We start from the raw sequence: 20,542 nt of genomic DNA, 5'->3' as shown, positions 1-20,542 counted from the left end.
GATTCAATGCTTTTTCTTTTTCTTTCTTTCTTTTTTTCCTTTTTTTAGTATTATGCATGATCTCCAGAACCGTTTTCTGTCTTCACCTGCTTTGGGGCAGATCCTTCTTTCTCTGCGTCTTCTAATGGCCTTTTCTTGGGATTTGCTGGCCCTATAACATTTGAGATCCGTCAGCGGTGTGATTCGCAGCAATTCAACTCGCATTCAAAGCAATGAAAATGAAGCTAGTAGTATTGAAGTTTTATACACAGCTAGCATTTCCGTTGCTCTGTGTTTTTGTAAATAAGCTCAAATGATTCTGCTAAAAACTGGCCAGAATGGATATGTTACCTGAATTCACAAATATTTTTTTCTATAATTTATTATTTAAAACCTATCTCTGCCACTTTTCCACTCAAAGGAGTCCCCAAGAATGCAAACATGAAAACATTTTTTAAAATTTAACTATTTAAATAAGCAACCTCCTCATCAGAAGGTTGGTTTCACATTGGCTACCACACACTAGAAATCTGATAAATACGCACATCCCTCCTTAATGTACAGAGCAGCTCTCTTTGGTGTGTGCTTGAGTCTAAACACAATAATGTGTCCAGAATTTAATGGAGGGGTTCTCCATACAGAGGATAGTATCCAGGTTGCATGCTGAAAGGGCAGGGGCATTTAAGGCTCTCGTCTTGCATAACTCCAGCAACATTAGACCACAGCTCTTTCCTGTGCTATCAGGCAAGGAAAGGAGTCCTGGATCACAGGATATAGTTTCTCCTGCAAATGGGATTGAACTGCAACATTCCTTCATCCTGCATGATCTGGGACTCCTTGCCTTCATAGGGTAGTATGAAAGGGAGTCACACGGCAACATTTCCCTCTGCCACGGGAACAAGACCTAACGAGGTTCTACAGAATCAGATGGGTAGTTCTGGCTCAGTGGTTCCTTCTTCCTCCAAAACACTCTTTTAAAAAATATTATTCCAAATTAAGGTGCAGATCATAATCAGCACAGCTTTGCTAATATGGCGTCAAAGGCAACTTTCTTGCTTCCCCCTCCCCAAAACTGGAAGAGTCAGAATTGAGAGGAGAAATTGGCAAAATTCATCCCTCTTCTACAAACAGAAGTAGGTACAGCCTAAAGGGAAAGGGAGGTTAGGAATCAGGCTGAGGAGTTTTAAAACTGTGTCCTTTCATAATTTGCCTGCCAAGACTCTTGAGGACTATCAAGCTGATTTTAAACAGCTATTGATAAGTTCAATTTCTACAAGGTAGCGATTTTGTTAGGAGTTAGGACTTCTGGACAAAATCACACTGAACATAGAAATGTTCCTTCTGCTATTTTCCCAGTAATCCTGTGAAAGCTGGACAAAGATATTATGTCCAAGGTCGCCCAGTAAATGGAGAAAGGATTTAAACCAAGTTGTCAGGTCAAAATCCATGACTCTAGCCCCCACATCACAATGGCTCTTGTTATACAATTAATCCCCCCCACACCCATTATACAAATTTTGTCCTTATCCTTCATGTTTCTGTATAAGGAACAGTATTCTGATCTGGAGAAGAAACAGCATGCATTTCTGTGTGACTCAGTGATTCCTTGAGACAAATGCCATTAAAACAGATGACTCACCTGTAGTATCATTGTCTCCACCCTCCTCTTCATCTTCACTCTCAAATTTTGTCTTCTTGCCGAGGAATTTCACTTTCCGGTTCTTTGCGCCTGGGGCTCCTTTGCCACCTTTTCCTTTACAACCAGGAAGGACAGCACAGTTAAATTGTGGAACTCCCTGCCCCAGGATGTGGTGATGGCTGCCAACTTGGAAGGCTTTAAGAGGGGAGTGGACATGTTCATGGAAGAGAGAGGTATTCATGGCTACTAGTCATGATGCATACCTGTTCTCTCCAGGATCAGAGGAGCATGCCTATTATATTAGGTGCTTTGGAACACAGGCAGGATAATGCTGCTGCAGTTGTCTTGTCTGTGGGCTTCCTAGAGGCACCTGGTTGGCCCACTGTGTGAACAGACTGCTGGACCCTGGTCCAATTCAGCCTGGTCTTATGACAGGTATACATTATGACACCTGTGTTTCAGCCCATGGATTACTGCAGCCTCCCTTAAATTAGGGGAGCGCCCAGTAGCTACCTGCATGGGTATGTGAGCCATGACAGATCATACACCACAGACAGAGTTTCCATGTCCTAACACAAAAGGCCTTATCAGCTTGCACATTCAGCTGGAAGTAGTCAGTCATGAGAAACTAAAGCAGGTGTGTGAACCAGCCTGAAGATCCCAGCCACCACCTCTACCACTAGAGTACCCCTCTCTCACCTTCACAGCCCCGGCATAATGTAAAATCTTGCTGGTATCCCACCCTTAGTAGGCTTTCCAGCACTGCCTTTTACCTCCCTGCCCCTTCCGTATGAAGGCTACTACTTCTCGCCCTGATTAGGAGCGTATGGATTTTGGTCCTTCTAGGTTTCCTTCTACGGCCCACTGAAAATAGACCTAAGGCACTGTCTCTTATCAGTGCTATTCAGGAGACATCGAGATTCCCAGCAGTCATCATGGCCAGCAGCCATTGATGGATCTGTTATTCATGACCATCTAACTCCCTTTTAAATGCATCTATGCTTGGGGCCATTACTACATCCACTAGCAGTGAATCACCGCCATTTAATTACTTGTTGAAGTGCTTCCTTTCGTCAGAGGCCTGAATCTACTGCCCATCCACACCACCAGGTGCCTGCACCCTAATACAAATGGGCCTGCCTGAAACAGAACGGTACGTATTCCTTGCCCCCGACAGCTTGTTGGCAGTGTAAGATCTAGCTTCTAAGGCAGACAAAGTTAGTAAGCAAAGGAGGGAAGGAGTCACCTCTTCCTTTCTTGTTTAGCAGTTCCTGCTGTCCCGCCATGATTTTCTTCAAGGCTTCTTTTGCCACATCTCCCTCAAGCACCTCCCATGTGACATCTTTGTCCCGCAGCTGCAGATTCCCGCTGTTTGCTTCTTGGGCTTTACTTAGGGCTTCTTGTGCACTGCTCTTGAACAGGATGGTTCCCTGTGCAAACAAAGAGAAGTCTGAATCTGCCAGCAGAAGATGCCTTGATTCACTTTCATCCCATTCATTCTGTAATACTCAATTTCTGCCCAGGGGAAAAAACACACCTAATTTTCTTCCCCCATTAATTGTGGCTGTCCTCTGATTTGTAGTCTGAAGCAACAGCTTTAGCAGTGCTTGTCGGTTAGGAACTGTCAAAAGCCACACCCGAAGTGGCAGTGAAGACAATACAGGTCCCGTTCAATGAACAGTCTTCCTCACTACCTATGATCCTCATTTAATATGGGTGTTGTTCTGGGGGGCATGCCAGATGACAGCCTGTGTTGTTTTGACTGTCTCGTATCTGCTCAGTGGCAAGGCCTTGCTGTCTGCTTGGCATGCAGGTGCCAGGTACATGCACCAGCATCTCCAGTTAAAAGGACTGGGTAGTAGGGGATTGCAAGACCTCCACCCGAGACCCTAAAGAGCTGCTGCTGCCAGTCTGCGGAGACAACATTGACTTTGATAGGCCAGTGGTCGGGTTCGGTGTAAGGCAGCTTCATGTGTTCAAGAAAAGGGGCGCTGCCTGAAGAAAATGGTCCCTCATTCTTTCTCCTTTAGTGCTAGTTAGAGAATGGACTTGACCACTATAATCAATTAGTATGGAAGCAGCTGTCCGTACATCGGATCAGGCCTCATGGGCTACTGGCTGCCACTTAAGGTCCTCAAGAATTCGATGCTAGTCTCTTCTCCACTTCAGCAAGCAAGGAAAGGGCATCTTTTTTCAACAGGCTTTTTAGCTTGAGCAAAAGCTGATGGGTAGGAAATTATGTCCTTGTTGGCCAACGTTAGTTGTTGCAGATATGCATTGGTTTATGTGCTTTTGTTTATTGCTTTTCTTCCACTGATGGCTCTAATGGCCACGACGATGCAATCCTGTGTAGAATTACTCCAGTATGAGCCCATCAAATTCTGTGAGCTTAGTCCAGAATAACTCTGCACAGGATTGCATTGTGAGTGTGCAACTGACAAGCAGGGTTTTTTCTGGAAAGCTAGGACATTTCTTTAGGCCCCACGTATTGCAAGTGATGGGCGGGGGAGAGAACAGAGTAATTTGTGGATTGCCAAAATTTCTGTTATGACAGCAGTTAAGCACCTCTTTATAAAGTTTAAGACAAAAAAACATTCATCAAAGCAGAAACACAACATCATTTTCAGCTATCGCAAGCAACCCATCTCTAACCTCTTTTGCACCTCTGACAAAGTCTATCCATTTAATTTCGCCATGGTCTGAGAAAACTGCGTGGAGATCTTCTCGGGAAGTCTGATCTTCGAGCTCTCCAGAGAATTTCAGCAAGCACCCCTGCTTCTCCTCCAGAGATTTCTTTTTTATTATTATTAAAAAAGCAAGAGAAGGAAAGAAGATAACTCCTGTTAGATGGGACAAGATGTTTATATCCTTGGAGATTATGTGGTGAAATCCAGTTTCTTACTCTTTTGACAATAAGAGGGGCATATACATAGTTAAGACTGCCTGAAACAAAATACAAAGCTAATGTACAAGTCTGCCGGCTGAGGACTGTGAGACCCATGTTCAAATCCCCTTCCAGCATGAAGCTCACTGGGTAAATTGGAGCCACACTTTCTCTCAGCGTAACCTACCTCACAGGGTTATTGTGAGATAAAAGGGAGAGAAGAAATGTAGGCCACTGATCTCCTTGGAGGGCAGGGTGACATAAAAATGTTATAGCTGGATAGTGTAATAACAGAAGTGACCCTTTCATCAGCTCACTAGTTCCTGTTTGCTAGATGTAATCATTCAGCACTATTAATTGCTGAAAGACTAGATCATGTACTTCTGACCAGTGTGTGGCTTAAAATGGGTTCAGCTTTTTTATACCATGCTCCATCAACGCAGCTTTAGTTCAGCGCCACAGATGACATCTCTCCACATGGCACAGTGGATCCAGTACAGAAGCCAGTAAAGTAACCTTGGCTTTGGAATTCCATAGCAGCACGTAGACGTCTCTTTCCAACTTAGAATTTTGTGCAGCCTTTAAATCCAAGACTGGCAATTTCCCCAGCTGCATAGGATGTAAGTAGCTGCTAGCATTTATCACCACACCATAGGAGTACAGGACAACTTTGTGTAATGAGAAGGCTGTATTTAAAATTAAAGACTGGGGGGGGGGCTTGAATCTGATCTGGCACACTGTTGCATTTACTTTCAGCTACTGGGAATTTGTTCTTGCCATTCCATTTCCTCTATAAGGCTTTGCATGGTGATTTCCATCTTTGTTAAAACAGCCTTGTATGTAACATGGACGAATAGCACTAAAATCAGAACCACTTGCTACAAAACTCCTTCAAACACCACATAAATTCCTAATAAGCATCAGGTAAAAAGCTCTTATGAATTAGATATCCAATGATTAATTTATTTTAAAGGGGGGCCACAAGCAGAGGCTCTAGTCTGCCTGGAAATTCCTGATCGCAAGGAGACTCTTCACAATTCTGCTTCACAGCACTCCACTGGTTTAGGAGCACTTTATATATTCTAGGGTTTAGCCATGGCACAGATTCCTGCACAGATCTAAATGACCTATTTAACTCCTGCAGAGATCTTTTGAGCATCTTTATTGCCTGAATTTCTTCAAATCACTAGCAGTGGTAATGGGTCAAAATTCCTTACTTCAAGAGTTCTAGTTAAAATAGATCACGGCTGGATTCTAACCAGCAAGTCCATAAGAACCAACTGGTGTTCATTTTGGTGCAAGCGTCCTATTCCCCATCAGCCCAAAACGCTGCTCCGGGGAACCCCCAGGAACAGTATGAAAACTAAGTTGGAGGCTTGCAGTTAAGAGAGGGGAATCGCTGAGAACCGTTCGCTTCCATTGATGGGATTTCCTCCCATAAGATCCATATCAAAATGTGCACTTCTAAAGGGAAAAATTATGCAGTTTTAACATTCAAGTTTTCTGCATTTGTGCACCTGAGGATTTGTTCTGCACTATGTAGACTTAATTGTCATGGAACATAACGCTAAGGCATGTGCACACACATAAGAAAATGCACGAGGTGTGTTGTAGTAGCACAAGCTACATACACGAATTACAGTCACACACTAATATGCAATTCCAAGTTTTTCTTTTAGAGCAGCCCTGATCAAGGCCTGGGCAAAAAAACAACAACAGAAATACTGCGGTAATGGCTCCAGTTTATCGAGTCAAGGATTAGGTACCATTTCAGCATCTTCAGCTTGCTTCTGTTTTTCTTCCTTCTCCCTGTTACAAAGAGATTGCAGAAGTCAGTCAAGCAACCTTCTGGCAGATTCACAACCAAACAGACAAAGATGCATCCAAAGTGACGCCTTACTGTTTGGCCTTTGCTTTTCTTTCCAATCGGCTCCGTTTTCTCTCCTCATGCTTCTTTGCAAAGTAATCATCCCTGCACAAAATATGTTCTAATTAGAAACCAATTTGGGAGCTACTATATATATATAATAACTACCTTAGATGTCAGCCTATTTTCAAGTAGCCGAGCCACAACCAATCCTCAACTTTATTGCTGCTAGACAAGGCTTACCAGCTAGTGTTGACAGGCAGTCCTTATTAAAACTGGCCATCTGGATATCCTAATGCATAACTATTCTCCACTTCCCCTGCACAAAACCTTAATTTCTCAGACAGCAATTACTCTAAAGGTCTGGCAGAGGGATCAAGTTGCAGAAAACAGGAAGCAGAAAGAATAATAAGCTTGTTATCATGAGGCTGAAAGGAAGAGTGTCCAGTGGTACAGTTCCTAAGAGGGTCGTATGACAGAGGCGAGTCTATTACAGTTTGATAGCAGGCTCCCTTTGTCAGAGTTCAAGAAGCTTTCTTGGAGAAGGGAGAAGGAACCAAGATGAGGGCAAGATGGTACAGCCTGTGCAACGAAGTAGGTGGAACTTCTGACTTGAGCCAGGGAAGCAAGACTTGCAATCCCCACTCAGTAACAAAGCTGACTGGGCAAACATGGACCATTCTCTGCCTTTCAGCCTGGGTTGTTTTAAAGAATAAATCTATAGACAGTTAACTGATTCAAACAAGGACACCAGAGTGATCACATAGCTCAGAAATGCACAGCAAGTTTGAATATTTAAAAAAAACTAGTAATCTATAAACACCTCCACACAGGTTGCCTTCTTCAGTCAGGAGACTCAAATCAATTCAAGTCCATACCAGAGCACTAAGCGCATTGTTTTAAGTCATACTTACCTGAAGAGCACAATTAGTTCTGTATCTTTGTACTTTTGGCCCGGAAGCTCCACAAACTGCTTTGCAGATTCGACAGTATCGAAGACCGCAAATATCGAACCCTGATTGAATCAAAGAGTATTAAATTATATCAGTGGAAGATTCTCACACACAGCTCATAGCTGGCAGAATTCTGAGTAAAATAAATTACCTTAAAGGTTTTCTGAAATGTTCTCCTCATCTGAATGTTTTCTACTTTGCCTTTACTGTCTAGCCATTCTTTGATATTGTCAAGAGTTGCGTCTAATGGAAAGCCTTTCTGCAAAATGAGGTTTGGGAAAGTTAAGAGTTTTCAAGCACACATGCCCTCCCCACACACATAATACAGACAAAAAAAGCTTTAAAGAAGGCTACTGTCTAATTTAAGGACAGCTGGGTCATTTTATACCTAGTGTAGTCCTACTGCAGCCATCCACAGAACTGACTTGTAAATTACTTCAAATAGACAGGGATACATGTTTTTCTGTATGCAGAAGCCACCCTTCACAAGGATATAATTTATCTGTTGCAATATGACATTCTCAAAACCTGATTTCAAGTCTGTGTACACCAGAAGCTGCAGTGCAGGAAGAGAGCACAGTTCCATATCTCTCCTTGTGGCTAACAGAAGGGGTATAAACTATGCAAAATTGGCAAAAAACAACAGGTAAATCTGCATAACAAAGTATAAAAACTCAGTTTTTAAAACATCCGGGCCAATAAGATCCAAGATAAATGTGGACCTGTCATCTTTAGAATGTGTTTCAGGGAATCCTGGGGTTTTCTTGGGGACTTAACATGCTTCTTTCCTGAAATACGGCTTGCCTATCATCACTGGCCTTCTCCTACAATGCACAGGGCAAGATTCTGGGGAAATTATCTTCCAGAGCAAGAGTACAGTTCATGAGCATAGCTTCACTCTAACTGAATAAGCTAAAACACTCCCTAGAATCCTCAGCACAAAAAGAATCCCCGAAGATAACGTTTGAAACACAGAGAAGAAGAGTGTATCACTTGCACTTACAATATACACAGATCTGCTTTTAACTGCATTTTTATATTGTTCAGTGATTTCCGGCAGAGGTTTACTTGGAGATCTTCGAATTTTGGTGTTGTCTTCACTGACTTCCATAAGATCTCCTTTTGATTTTTTTAACGCTCCCACTATTGTATCAAAGTCTTTTGTCAGGCGATTTAATCTATGAGAGGTTGGAAAACAGACAAGGTAGTCAAGGTTTGCTTTAAAAAATTAAAACCCAGATTTTTTTTAAAAAATAGTTCTCTAAATGCTGTATGAAAACATTAAAGGCAAAGCTCACTTTCTTAAAACGGCAACTAGGGACCCTATCAAGCATTCAAGTTAGTCTCTCCCCCGACCATGTACAAAAATAAACAATGTGTACAAACATGTATTATTAATGCTTGATTTCAAGAGACAACACAATGGGTCATGTGTCATATTTATTTTCAAGCAACTTTATTAATAGTCAGACACTGTTAATAAGCTTGCTGTGTCATGCAAAAACACTGTCTGGCCCATAACAACCAACCCTCACTTCTGCATTTCGGCTTACTTTTCTTCAAGTTGCTTAACATCTTTAAATGTGAACAGAGTCATGTATACAAAAGCCCTTAACTTTAAATTTGATCCTTTATCAGATCTATATTTTGCAGTACAAGAGATTTAGGGGGAGGGGGAGGTGGGGGAACCAGAACCATAGGCTTTAGAATTGTGCTCCTGAGTAGAATAAAATGTCTTTTCAGTTCAGACAGATAAACACAGTGACAAACATTTGATTTACAGCTGTTTAAAAAAATCATAAAAAGAGGACTGATTTAATTTTGCAGAAAGGTAATATTTTTTTTATTTGTTATATTTTTACCCCGCCCTTTCTCAACCTAAGCCAGGCTTGGGGTGGCTAACAACATGAATAAATTCAAATTAAAAATATAAATAAACATATAAAAATAAATTAAATTATAATCACAAAAGACTAACAAAAGCGCCCTGATCATGGCTCTCTCAGTTGATGCCTTCAATTTCAGTTCTAGGGAGAAATCCTGCAAATGCAGAGTAGAGGAGCCAATAAAGATGTCCCTGCCTATGCCCCCCATTGACAAGGAAAAGGACAAAGGAACAGGATAGAAAGGAGAGGTAAAGGAAAGAAAAAGGAAGGGGAGAAAGAGAGGCCAGCTGATTGACAACTGCTCCTCTCCTCAACCAAAAGCCTGGCGGAACATCTGTGTCTTGTAGGCCCTGCAGAATTGTACCTGGGTACATTTGACAGAGTGCTCCACCAGGCCGGGGCCAAAAAAGCCCTGGCTGAGGACAACCAGATATGTTTGGGACCAGGGGCCACCAGAAGGTTGTTACTTGCTGACCACAACATTCTTTGGGGGAAGGAAAACAAATCTATCCAGCAAGATAGTTGTACCACAGAACAGAACAAGTTCATTCTTCCCTCCCATGAGATTATGACCCCACGGTTCACATAAGCACACGTAAGATTTACCTGTTAAATTTGATCATTATTTCTAAAGGCACCCAGCCATCATCTAGCTTGATCTTCTCCTGAAGATATTTGTCTCGTGGTAAGTTGTGATCGCCAAAATAGTACTGTAAAATCGGTCGGAACAATACACATATTGAAACCAAGCAAAGAGACTGCTGCTGCAATTATCAAATAGCTTGATCCTTGTCAGGCAGCTAATAAAAATATCCTTAGATTTTTATCTGCATTTATTTGCACAAAAGAACTATCCAGGGTTATAAAGACTGCACAGTGGGTATCTCTTAATTATAATGTAAACAGATAGAACTGAGGCTTGGCAGGTATGTAAGTAATACATATGGATTCCAACTCCAAGAGAGACTATGACATCATCCCAAGAGTTAACCTTGGAAGTCCAGCAGAAAAAACCTAGTAGATGAACTGGCAGTTCGCCACCCACTGAACCTGTTTCAATTCTATTGCTACAAGAATGTTCACATGTACCCCCCGACCACATTTTGCATTCAAGTATTCAAAACCACTCACTTAACAGATCTTTCCCAACCTCCCCCTTCCTACTTTACCCCCCACAAGATGCTGCTTCTTGGGGGAGGGGGATTGCAGACAGCCCCCCCTGGCATGAGCAGAAGTGCTGCTCCATTCCCAGAAGAAACTTTTGGATTCTACCCTAGGTATTCGACAACGATAAAATGTTAAAAACTTGTGAAAGAAGAGGCCATACCTCAATTTGCTGGCAGACCTTCCTTTCCAAATCAGACATATTTTCATGATCTCCATTTTCAGCCATATTCACCACCTACAATCAGAACAGTATTTGCAGTTACTGGAGATTTAAATTGTTCAATTGTACTTTATTCTCTCTGCTAAAACAAGACCAGGAGACAACTGTGGTTCAGACCATAAATTGTTAATATTGAAAATTAGAAAAAGCTGGGGGGGACCCAAAACATTCACAATGCCAAAATACAATCTAAGCAACATTCCTGAAGAGTTTAAAGAACATGTAAAGAACAGAGTTGCATTACTATGTTCAGGTGAATGTGAACCAGAAGAACTATGGACTGAAACAGGAGATATTATCAAGGAAGAATGTGCAAAGACTATTCCTGTACCCAATAGAAATGAAAAGCCTTGATGGGTGACTGAGAAAACTCTTAACATTGCTAAAGATAGTCAAGAAACAAAAGAAAAAGGGCCACAGAAACAGAATCAAAAGTCTAAATGCAGCATTCCAGTGACTCGCACGTAGAGATGAGAACTACTACAATAAAGAAATAGAAGAGAACAACAAAAAAGGAAGAACTAGATAACTGTTCGACAAGATCCAAGAAATCAAAGGGAAATTTAAAGCACCGTTAGGCATGCAGAAAGGTAAACATGGAAATACATTAACTGAACAGAACAAAATAAAGAAAAGGTGGGAACAATACAATGAAGAACTATACAGAAGAGATGAAAGGATGACAGATTCGTTCCAAAAAGAATCTTTTGAAGAAGAACCTGCAGTTTCAGAAAGTGAAGTGAAATCTGCACTGTGAGAAATCGAGAGAAACAAATCACCAGGAACAGATGGGATATCAATAGAGCTATTCTAAGCCACAAAAACAGAGTCCATCAAAATCTTAAAAAGAATATGCCAACAAATATGGAAAACAAAACAATAGCTCACAAACCGAAAACAGTCAATTTACATCCCAATTCCAAAAAAGGAGACATCAAAGACTGCAGCAACATTAATTTATAATGCGAGTAAAATGATGCTCAAAGTCTTACAACAAGGATTTGTTACCATATATGGAACAAGAAATGCCTGATGTTCAAGCTGGATTCAGAAAAGGCAGAGGCACTAGGGATCATACTGCAAATTTACATTGGTTACTGGAGCGTACAAGATAATTTCAGAAGGAACTCAGCTTGAGTTTCATAGATTACAGCAAAGCTTTTGACTGTGTGGATCATGATAAGCTATGGAATGTTTTAAAGCAGTGGTTCCCAACCTTTTTTTGACTAGGGATCACTAGGACTTTTTTGTTTGGTGCAGGGACCCCAAGGTTCAAAATAAAAATTCTGGGAATTTGAAAATAAACTTTAATCATAACTGTTTGTTAAACATTAAACTTAGAATTATATTTGAATATATATATTTTATAATATAGAACTTTTAATTGAAAATATTAATTTATTATGGGTTTGTTTCGCGGACCTTAATTTAGTTCTCGCGGACCCCTGGGGGTCCATGGACCCCTGGTTGGGAACCAGTGTTTTAAAGGAAGTGGGTGTGCCACAGCATCTGATTGTTTTGATGCGCAACTTGCGGGGAGAAACATTAACAATTTGAGATGTGCTGATGATACCGCACAGTACTGGCAGAAAATAGCAGAAGACTTGAAAGACTACTGCTGAAGGTTAAAGGAGAAAGTGCCAGGGTAGATTTGATTTAAATCCAATCAATTTAAATCACTGGTCATTAAGACTTGATTTAAATCATATTTCCACAATATAGACTCCTTCTTGCTGGAATAATCTTAGTATTTAGAATTTTAATTATTTTTAGATTAATAACTTTTCAGATTAGTTTTACAGTTAAAACAGTTACTGATTTGGTTATAAGAAATACATAGATAGTTCACCTTGCAATAATTTAATAATTATCAACCTCCAGTTTCATTCAGGCCACCATGCCTTACATTTCTTTGTTGCAGTGTTTGCATTTTGCATGCATGCCTGCCTTACTCATGGGTAGAGGAATTTCATTAAAATAGTCCCAAACTGGGTCTCTTTTACGACCTGCTGCCATTATAGATTTTCTCCTCCAGGGAGAGAGTAATATGATAAACATCAGGCTATACTCACAAAGATCCCAAGACTTGTTGAATATTCTGCTCAAAAGGTTTTGCTTTCATTTTTATTGCTTGCCCCTACCCCTCACACTTAGCTCCTTGTGCAGATCTATTCCACTCCAAACAATCTTCTATTCATTGAAGTTCTTGAAATTTAGCACCTAAGAGGTTTGGGGCTGATTCTGTGTACATAGGTTTGCAAAGGAACAATGGGATTAAGGTCTCTTTCTCAACTCTGTAAATTTTTTATAACATTTTTACTGTGAAGAAGAGGCATGTTATCTCTGCAGACACAAATTCACAGTTTTGAGAATTGCAAAACCAAGCATCTGTGATATCTTCTAGATGGGAAAACTGCCCAAAATAATCTTACAGAAACCTCTGGAAGAGCATAACACTGTGAATGGATTAATGGAATTCATTTACAAAAAAAATTGCATGAATATACAGTCTCATGCTACATAATTAAAAGCTAATCCTTATTCCATGTTGAATAACCTTTGGACTACAATGTATCCTAAATAGATATTTCCTCAAAAAGCATTTTATTTTTAAAAAATCCAATTTTGACTCATGGCAACCCTATAAAGCAAAGTTCTCCAAAATGTCCTGTCTTTGGGGGTTACCGCACTTTGTATTCCCAGTGATGTATTAAGTTTTAAAATGTTATAAAAAATACTGTTCGCACTTTATTTGGCCCCTTTAGCTGTGAAGACATCTTCCAACCATTTATTAGCCGTGGTATCCAAAAACAATTTTAAAGCAATGTATTAAGAGTTTGAAAATGTTATAAAAAACATCACTTTAAAAGGGTTTTTGGATACCACGTCTAATAAATGGTTGGAAGATGTCGTCACAGCTGAAGGGGCCAAATAAAGTGCAAACAATATTTTTTATAACATTTTCAAACTCTTAATACATCGCTGGGAATACAAGTGTGGCAACCCCCTTTGACAGCCTTGCTCAGATCTTGCAAATTGAGGGCTGTGCCTTCCTTTATTGAGTCCATCCATCTCTTGTTGGGTCTTCCTCTTTTCCTGCTGCCCTCAACTTTTCCTAGCATGACTGTCTTTCCCAGTGACTCTTTTCTCATAATGTGACCAAAATACAATAGCCTCAGTTTAGTCATTTGAGCTTCTAGGGTCAGTTCAGGCTTGATTTGATCTAGAACCCACTGATTGGTTTCTTTGGTGGGTGGTCCAGGGTACATAAGAAAGGCCCTGCTGGATCAGACCAAGGCCCATCCAGTCCAGCAGGCTGTTCACACAGTGGCCAACCAGGGGCCTCTAGGAAGCCCACAAGCAAGACGACCGCAGCAGCACCATCCTGCCTGTGCTCCACAGCACCTATTGTAATTATAATACAATTATAATAAGAAATTAAGAAAGGCCCTGCTGGATCAGACTAAGGTCCATCAAGTCCAGCAGTCTGTTCACACAGTGGCCAACCAGGTGCCTCCAGGAAGCCCACCAACAAGACGAGTGCAGCAGCACCATCCTGCCTGTGTTCCACCGCACCCAATATAATAGGCATGCTCCTCTGATACTAGGAGTATCAGAAACACTCTCCCCCAACACATTTCAAAGGAGCCCACTTGCTTCCTATCAGCTTTCATCCATGCCCAGCTTTCGCACCCATACAACTCCTATCCCTACACTACACCCCGGATATGCGAGATGCCTGCTTCCTGAGCACGTGGGAGCGCAGAGGGAGGGAGAGGCGATGCTTCCCCCGCAGCCTGGGCTCTCCTCTACGCCTCCTTTACCCAATTGCGCCAGCTAGCAGCCTTTTGCCCCGTTTCAAGCCCAGAAGCCCCCACCCCTTGCAAGCCAAACACCCAACCCCAGGGAGTTTTTTTTTTTAAAAACTAAATAAATAAATAAGAAGTAACAATATACTGCGCATATAGGTCCCTGCCTGCACCACTCTGCCTCCCGGGCCCAACCCGTGCCAACCCACCGCGGGGGAACAGGCAACCCGTGCGTGCAACCCGCCGGAGGGCAAGCCCCACCGCCTCCATCGCCTCCGGGACACCTACACGTGGAAGGGGCCCAAGCGGCGACGCGCCCTGCAAAGGGGAGGGAGGGTTTCGCCCAGGCGCGCGCGGGGCCGCGTGTTCCCGGGAGCCGCGCGCCCCAAAAGCCCGCGCGCCCCAACCCACCTTGCACGCGCCCTAAAGGAAGCGATAGCGCACCTGCACTCACCGGCAGGCTGCTGCGGTTCCTGGAAGGCCGACCTCTCCTGCACCGAGTGGCCCAGCAGCCTGTGCGGTGGACGGCCGCGCCTCCTTCCCGGCCTGGCCTAGGAGGGGCCGAGCTTTGCGACCGCCTCCCCGGGCTTTCTCGGCTTGGAGAGGGGTGTGTGTGGCTTTCTTTCCCCTCCCAATCAAGCCTTTCCAACAAGGGGAAGGGGTGGGGGGATTCTTTCCCCTCCAAAGCATCGCTTTATTCTGTATTGTTGTCTCAATTCCCAATGACAACAACACAGTAGGGCAGGGGTGGGGAACCTTTTTTTTTCCTGCCAAGGGCCATTTGGATATTTAGGACATCATTCACGGGCCATCCAAAATTATCAACTTAAAAATTAGCCTGCTGTGTTTGGTCAAACATTTAGCCAAGAGGCACGACCGGAGGTGGCTCGAAGCGTCTGCCACGTAGAGCGACTTGCTTTGGAGCTCTGCTGTCCCCAAGAGATTCAGGCAGGGCAGCATCCTTCTGAGCTAGAGATCTGCCGGGTGAAAATTGCCCCAAATGCGCAGGGCAATTCGCACCGACATCAAAAGGAGTGCAAGCACGGATATAATCTTTGGTAATGGGAGGTAACAAAAGACGAAATACATGGCTTCAGGACATAGAACCAATAATAGATATTTAAGGATTTGAATACCCTATTAGAGATTCGGAGGCGTTACATAGAAATGGTGATCTCATTCTCACTAATGAGCAGTGAAGACCCTCATGGTCAGGTGCTTTTCTATTTGATCCTAAATTACTGCAGTTCTTATCATCATGGACCCAGGCAGCTGCCAAGGCTAACTAAAAGGGTTCCTGTGTGTGTGTAAAGTGCCGTCAAGTCGCAGCCGACTTATGGCGACTCCTTTTTTGGGGTTTTCATGGCAAGAGGCTAACGGAGGTGGTTTGCCAGTGCCTTCCTCTGCACAGCAACCCTGGCCTTCCTTGGTGGTCTCCCATCCAAATACTAACCAGGGCTGACCCTGCTTAGCTTAACTAAAAGGGTTCCTGTGTGTGTGTGTAAAGTGCCATCAAGTCGCAGCCGACCTATGGCGACCCCTTTTGGGGTTTTCATGGCAAGAGACTAACAGAGGTGGTTTTCCAGTGCCTTCCTCTGCACAGCAACCCTGGACTTCCTTGGTGGTCTCCCATCCAAATACTAAGCAGGGATGATTCGCTTAGCTTCCGAGATCTGATGAGATCAGGCTAGCCTGGGCCATCCAGGTCAGGGCAAAGGGTTCCTAGCTGGTTCTTATGTCTGGAAAACCAGCTTATGCAAGCATACTAAAGCCATCTATGGATTCTTTAATTAGCTTCTAACTAAGGAGCAACAGTGGGCCTCTTATACTTGAGGCCTGTATCATATGCAAGTGCTTGGTGTAACTATACAAGCCACCTCTAATATGCTGAGTGTGGCATGTTCATGAGTGCAGATATACTTTATTGAGTACAAAGAATATATTACAAATCAAAGAATACATTTCCAATACATTTCCCATAGCATATAATGATTTCAGGCATTACAATAATTCACAGTGGGTAGCCGTGTTAGTCTGTCTGCAGTAGTAGAAAAGGGCAAGAGTCCAGTAGCACCTTAAAGACTAACAAAAATATTTTCTGGTAGGGTATGAGCTTTCGTGAGCCACAGCTCACGCTGTGGCTCACGAAAGCTCATACCCTACCAGAAAATATTTTTGTTAGTCTTTAAGGTGCTACTGACTCTTGCCCTTTTCTACTACTGAATTCTGAAGAACGAGAAGAAGTAGGAGCCGCAGAGGATTTGTGTAAGTTGTGTTCCATAATATGGATGGTTGTTCTTTTTTTTTTCCCTCCCCCAAAAAAATCTGTAGTATTTATGTATGGGGGAGGGAAAGGGAGCAGTGCAAATTTGGGGAGAATCTGATGGAGTTTTTGTGGGCATTTATACCGTGGGAGGTTTTGCCTGGGATTTGCCCCTCTCTAGATCAGGGGTGGGGAACCTTTTCTCCGCCAAGGGCCGTGTGGATATTTATAACATTCGCAGGCCATACAAAATTATCAACTTAAAAATTAGCCGACTCAGCCCCAAGCAGGCAGCTGGCCCAGATGACCCCCCCCTTCGCGAGCAAGCAGGCAGCCTTCCAACCGGTGGCATACTTGCCCACCTGGTGGCACAGGATGGTCTGTTGCACCAGCCAGGCGTAGCTGTCTAGCTACACACCAGAGTTGCTCCTGTGCCGCATGGTCAGGGACGGATTCTACAGCTGACTCCTGCTACCTTCTCCTGCAGGGATGAAACGAGGACACACTGGCTAAGACCTCCCCCCCCCCAAGCATTCTGGGTCCCCCCTTTAACACCTCCATTGTTGCCACTTCCGCCCCTAGCCCTCTTGTAGTAGAGGGAATACGTTCCTCCATGGCCTGGGTGGGAAAGGGTTAACACAGTTTCTTGGGCAGTCCTAGCAGCTCCATAGCTAATGACTCCTCTGCAAGGGGGGAAAAGGTTCATTTTCTCAGCATCCGCCTTGAATAGAGGCTATTTCTGTTTGCAGGAGGGGGCAGATCACCAGTCTTAGATCCTTCTTACCTAGAGATCTGCCAGGACCCACAAAGGGCCAGACCAAATGATTTTGCGAGGCCTTAAACAGACCCCGGGCCTGACGTTCCTCTCTCCTGCTCTAGATGCACATTTTTTCCATCCAAATTCTCAGAACACAAAAGACATTTATGCACGGGAAACTTTGCCTTGGATTTGCCGTTCTCTAGATGCACATTTTCCCCATCCAAGTTCTCAAAACTCCACATGGGGGCTTATTGTTGAGTTTTGAGAATTTAGATGGGGAAAATGTGCATCTAAAGAGCGGCAAATCCAATGCAAAACCTCCCATGCATAAATGGCCTGAGAGTGTTTGGACCGGGCACCGCTGCATGTCTTCTTGCAGGGGACAGTCTCTGGAGTGTGGGGATGTATAATGTGGGGTGATCCAAAGATTGTTTTGGAGTGCAGATGAGCCCCAGTGTCTGTGCATCTGTCCTGGGGGCACCCAACTTGGGAGCAGCTGGCACAAGAACCGGACTTTGGATCAGGACCTAGCATGCATCTCCTTGAAGGGCGCAGCCCCCTGAATGTGGGGGAGTGTGATATTTGTTGGTCCAAACTTTATTTTGGGAAGCAGAGGGCACACAACTGTTCCAGTTCCTTATCCAAATCTTCATTGAAATGCAGGCCTCATGGTGGGGACCCAAAAATAAGGCAGTGGTGCTATAACCATTGTTTGGACCGGGCACCGCTGCATGTCTTCTTACAGGGGACAGTCTCTGGAGTGTGGGGATGTGTAATGTGGGGTGGTCCAAAGATTATTTTGGGGTGCAGCTGAGCCCGTGTCTGTTTGTGCATCTGTCCTGGGGGCACCCAACTTGGGAGCAGCTGGCACAAGAACCGGACTTTGGATCAAGACCCAGTGTGCACCCCCTCAGAGGGCACTGTCCCCTGAATGTGAGGATGTATGATATGTGGTGGTCCAATCCTTATTTTGGGTTGCAGAGCTTTTAAATTGTCCTTCAGGAACTAGGAAATGCGAATAAGGAACTGGAAATAGGGAACGAACTGGGAACCAACTTCAGCCTCCTACACGCTATTGGAAAACAGGGGGGGCAGGAGGGAGGAAGGCTGGCAGTTTGCAAGCAGCTATTTCTCCAGTGGCAACCCCAGGCAGTATCTTGTCCCTGTGGTGCTCAGAAGTGGGATAAGCGGGAGACACTAAGGCAAGGCCTCAGGGTTTGAAAGGGACACTGGTGGGGGGGAACTGACCCCCACCCCAGTGGGCAGGTCCTACAACAGTTGGGGTGGCAGCAGTCACCCCAAAAGAGAAAGAGGCAACCTCTTCCAGGAGAGGTTGAGAATCCTTGGGAGAGGGGAGGAGTGGAATAGGGCCTGAGAATCTGAGCAGGCCCATTCTGCCACATGCTGTAATATCTTTCAATGGAGCTCATGCAAGTCAATTGGCACTCCTGGCTCCCATTGTCTTCAATGGGCTGTGCAGACTCTCCCATAATGGACAATCCTGTCATTCGTTTTAGTACATCCTCGTGGAGGTTCCTGCTGCGAGGACAGAAGCAAGCGCATGCCTTGGTTCTTGTAGGTAATCCAGGTTGTGTAACCGTGGTCTTGGTATTTTCTTTCCTGACGTTTCGCCAGCAGCTGTGGCAGGCATCTTCAGAGGAGTAACTCCTCTGAAGTTACTCCTCTGAAGATGCCTGCTACAGCTGCTGGCGAAACGTCAGGAAAGAAAATACCAAGACCACGGTTACACAGCCCGGATAACCTACAAGAACCAATGAACTCTGACCGTGAAAGCCTTCGACAATATTTTGAAGCGCAGGCCTCGTTTGCTACAACAGGTTGTAGCTTGTGGTTTAATTATTAAAAACTCGTCAACAGTTTCCTTGAATGTGTTGTGGGTAGTATTGATTGTTTCGTGCCAGGGCAGCATTTTGGGTGCCATCCTGACAGCTCTTGGTAGTTTGTTTTTTTGTGCAAAATGCCAAACTCACTGCGTACAGCTCATTTACCTACTCTCCCCACTTTGCAGGTCAGGGCTTGTGGTGGTAACATGAAGCTCAGTGGGCCTTAAGCACAGTTTATTGCTAGATACAACTAACAACAAGAAAAGGAATCCTCAGCCACTCTTGAAGTGTGTATGTGTGTGCACATGCAGATGAGTTTGTTGGGATTGTATAGTGTTAGAATGTTTGATTTTAAAAATTGCTGATATCTCCTTTTTTTACAGAAACATACGTGTTTAATTGCAGCAAGTGAAGACAAAAGCCCTTTAATAATATTTCTCCACCATCACCGCTGTATGTGTACCTAAGTGTGAACATCATTTTTTAAAATAAAGCACAAACAAATGTAATTTCTTCAACTAAAGCTAGTATTCATTTGAGACATTATTAGCAATATTTATATTTTAGGACAAAATTTTTTTCCGGTTATGGATAAGTGGCTAAATTTCGACAGAGGAAGGAAAAATACTGATGACGATGCGGCAGAGTCTTCGCTACCAGGTTGTAGTACCCCTTAATTGACAAGGAAAAGAAAATATGTCAAATCATTTTTGCAATATGGATTTACTTCTAATAATGATGATGGTGTGGAAAAACCTCTTTGCTTAATTTGTAATGAAGTTTTGGCTGCGGAGAGCATGAAACCAGACAATCTGAAACACCTTAACACCAAGCATGCAGCGTACTGCGATAAACCAGAGGAATATTTTGAACGACTGTTAAAGTCTTCAAATAAAGAAAAACAATGTTTTGAGAAATTTGCTGCTGTAAATGAAAAGGATTTACTTGCTTCTTATGAAACTTCTTATTTAATTGCAAAAAACTAAAGAGCCCTACGCAATAGGAGAAGATCTCGTGTTACCTGCTGCTATTAAAATGTCAGAAATAGTTCATAGGGAAAAGTATGGGGGTGAACTTCGTAAAATTCCTTTATCGAATGATACTGTTTCCAAAAGAATTTCCGAAATTAGTAATGACCAATTCCAGCAGCTTATTACTAGGCTTAAGGGCAGCCCAAAGTTTGCAATTCAATTAGATGAAACAACTGACATTTCTAACATGGCACAGTTGTTCCTTTTTGTAAGATATGTTTATGAAGGAAGCATACATGA

At 43.2% G+C, this 20,542-nt stretch overlaps 1 protein-coding gene across 1 annotated transcript; it reads right to left on the bottom strand.

Moving 5' to 3' along the window:
* Nucleotides 1-50: 50 nt before the first annotated feature.
* Nucleotides 51-10,606, bottom strand: SSB (small RNA binding exonuclease protection factor La). The gene is made up of 11 exons (XM_056861188.1): nucleotides 10,536-10,606; nucleotides 9,815-9,918; nucleotides 8,326-8,500; nucleotides 7,474-7,581; nucleotides 7,284-7,384; nucleotides 6,403-6,474; nucleotides 6,269-6,311; nucleotides 4,271-4,411; nucleotides 2,865-3,048; nucleotides 1,619-1,732; nucleotides 51-151 (listed from the first exon to the last, which is right to left on the bottom strand). The coding sequence occupies exons 1-11, from the start codon at nucleotides 10,599-10,601 to the stop codon at nucleotides 51-53; spliced, it is 1,209 nt and encodes a 402-aa protein (XP_056717166.1). The 5' UTR covers nucleotides 10,602-10,606.
* Between the last annotated feature and the right edge of the window lie 9,936 nt (nucleotides 10,607-20,542).

This window comes from Euleptes europaea, chromosome 15, assembly GCF_029931775.1.
Source record: "Euleptes europaea isolate rEulEur1 chromosome 15, rEulEur1.hap1, whole genome shotgun sequence".
In the NCBI taxonomy this organism is placed as follows: Eukaryota; Metazoa; Chordata; class Lepidosauria; order Squamata; family Sphaerodactylidae; genus Euleptes; species Euleptes europaea.
Note: the sequence above shows the minus strand (reverse complement) of the source record. Positions and strands in the feature narration are given on the sequence as shown.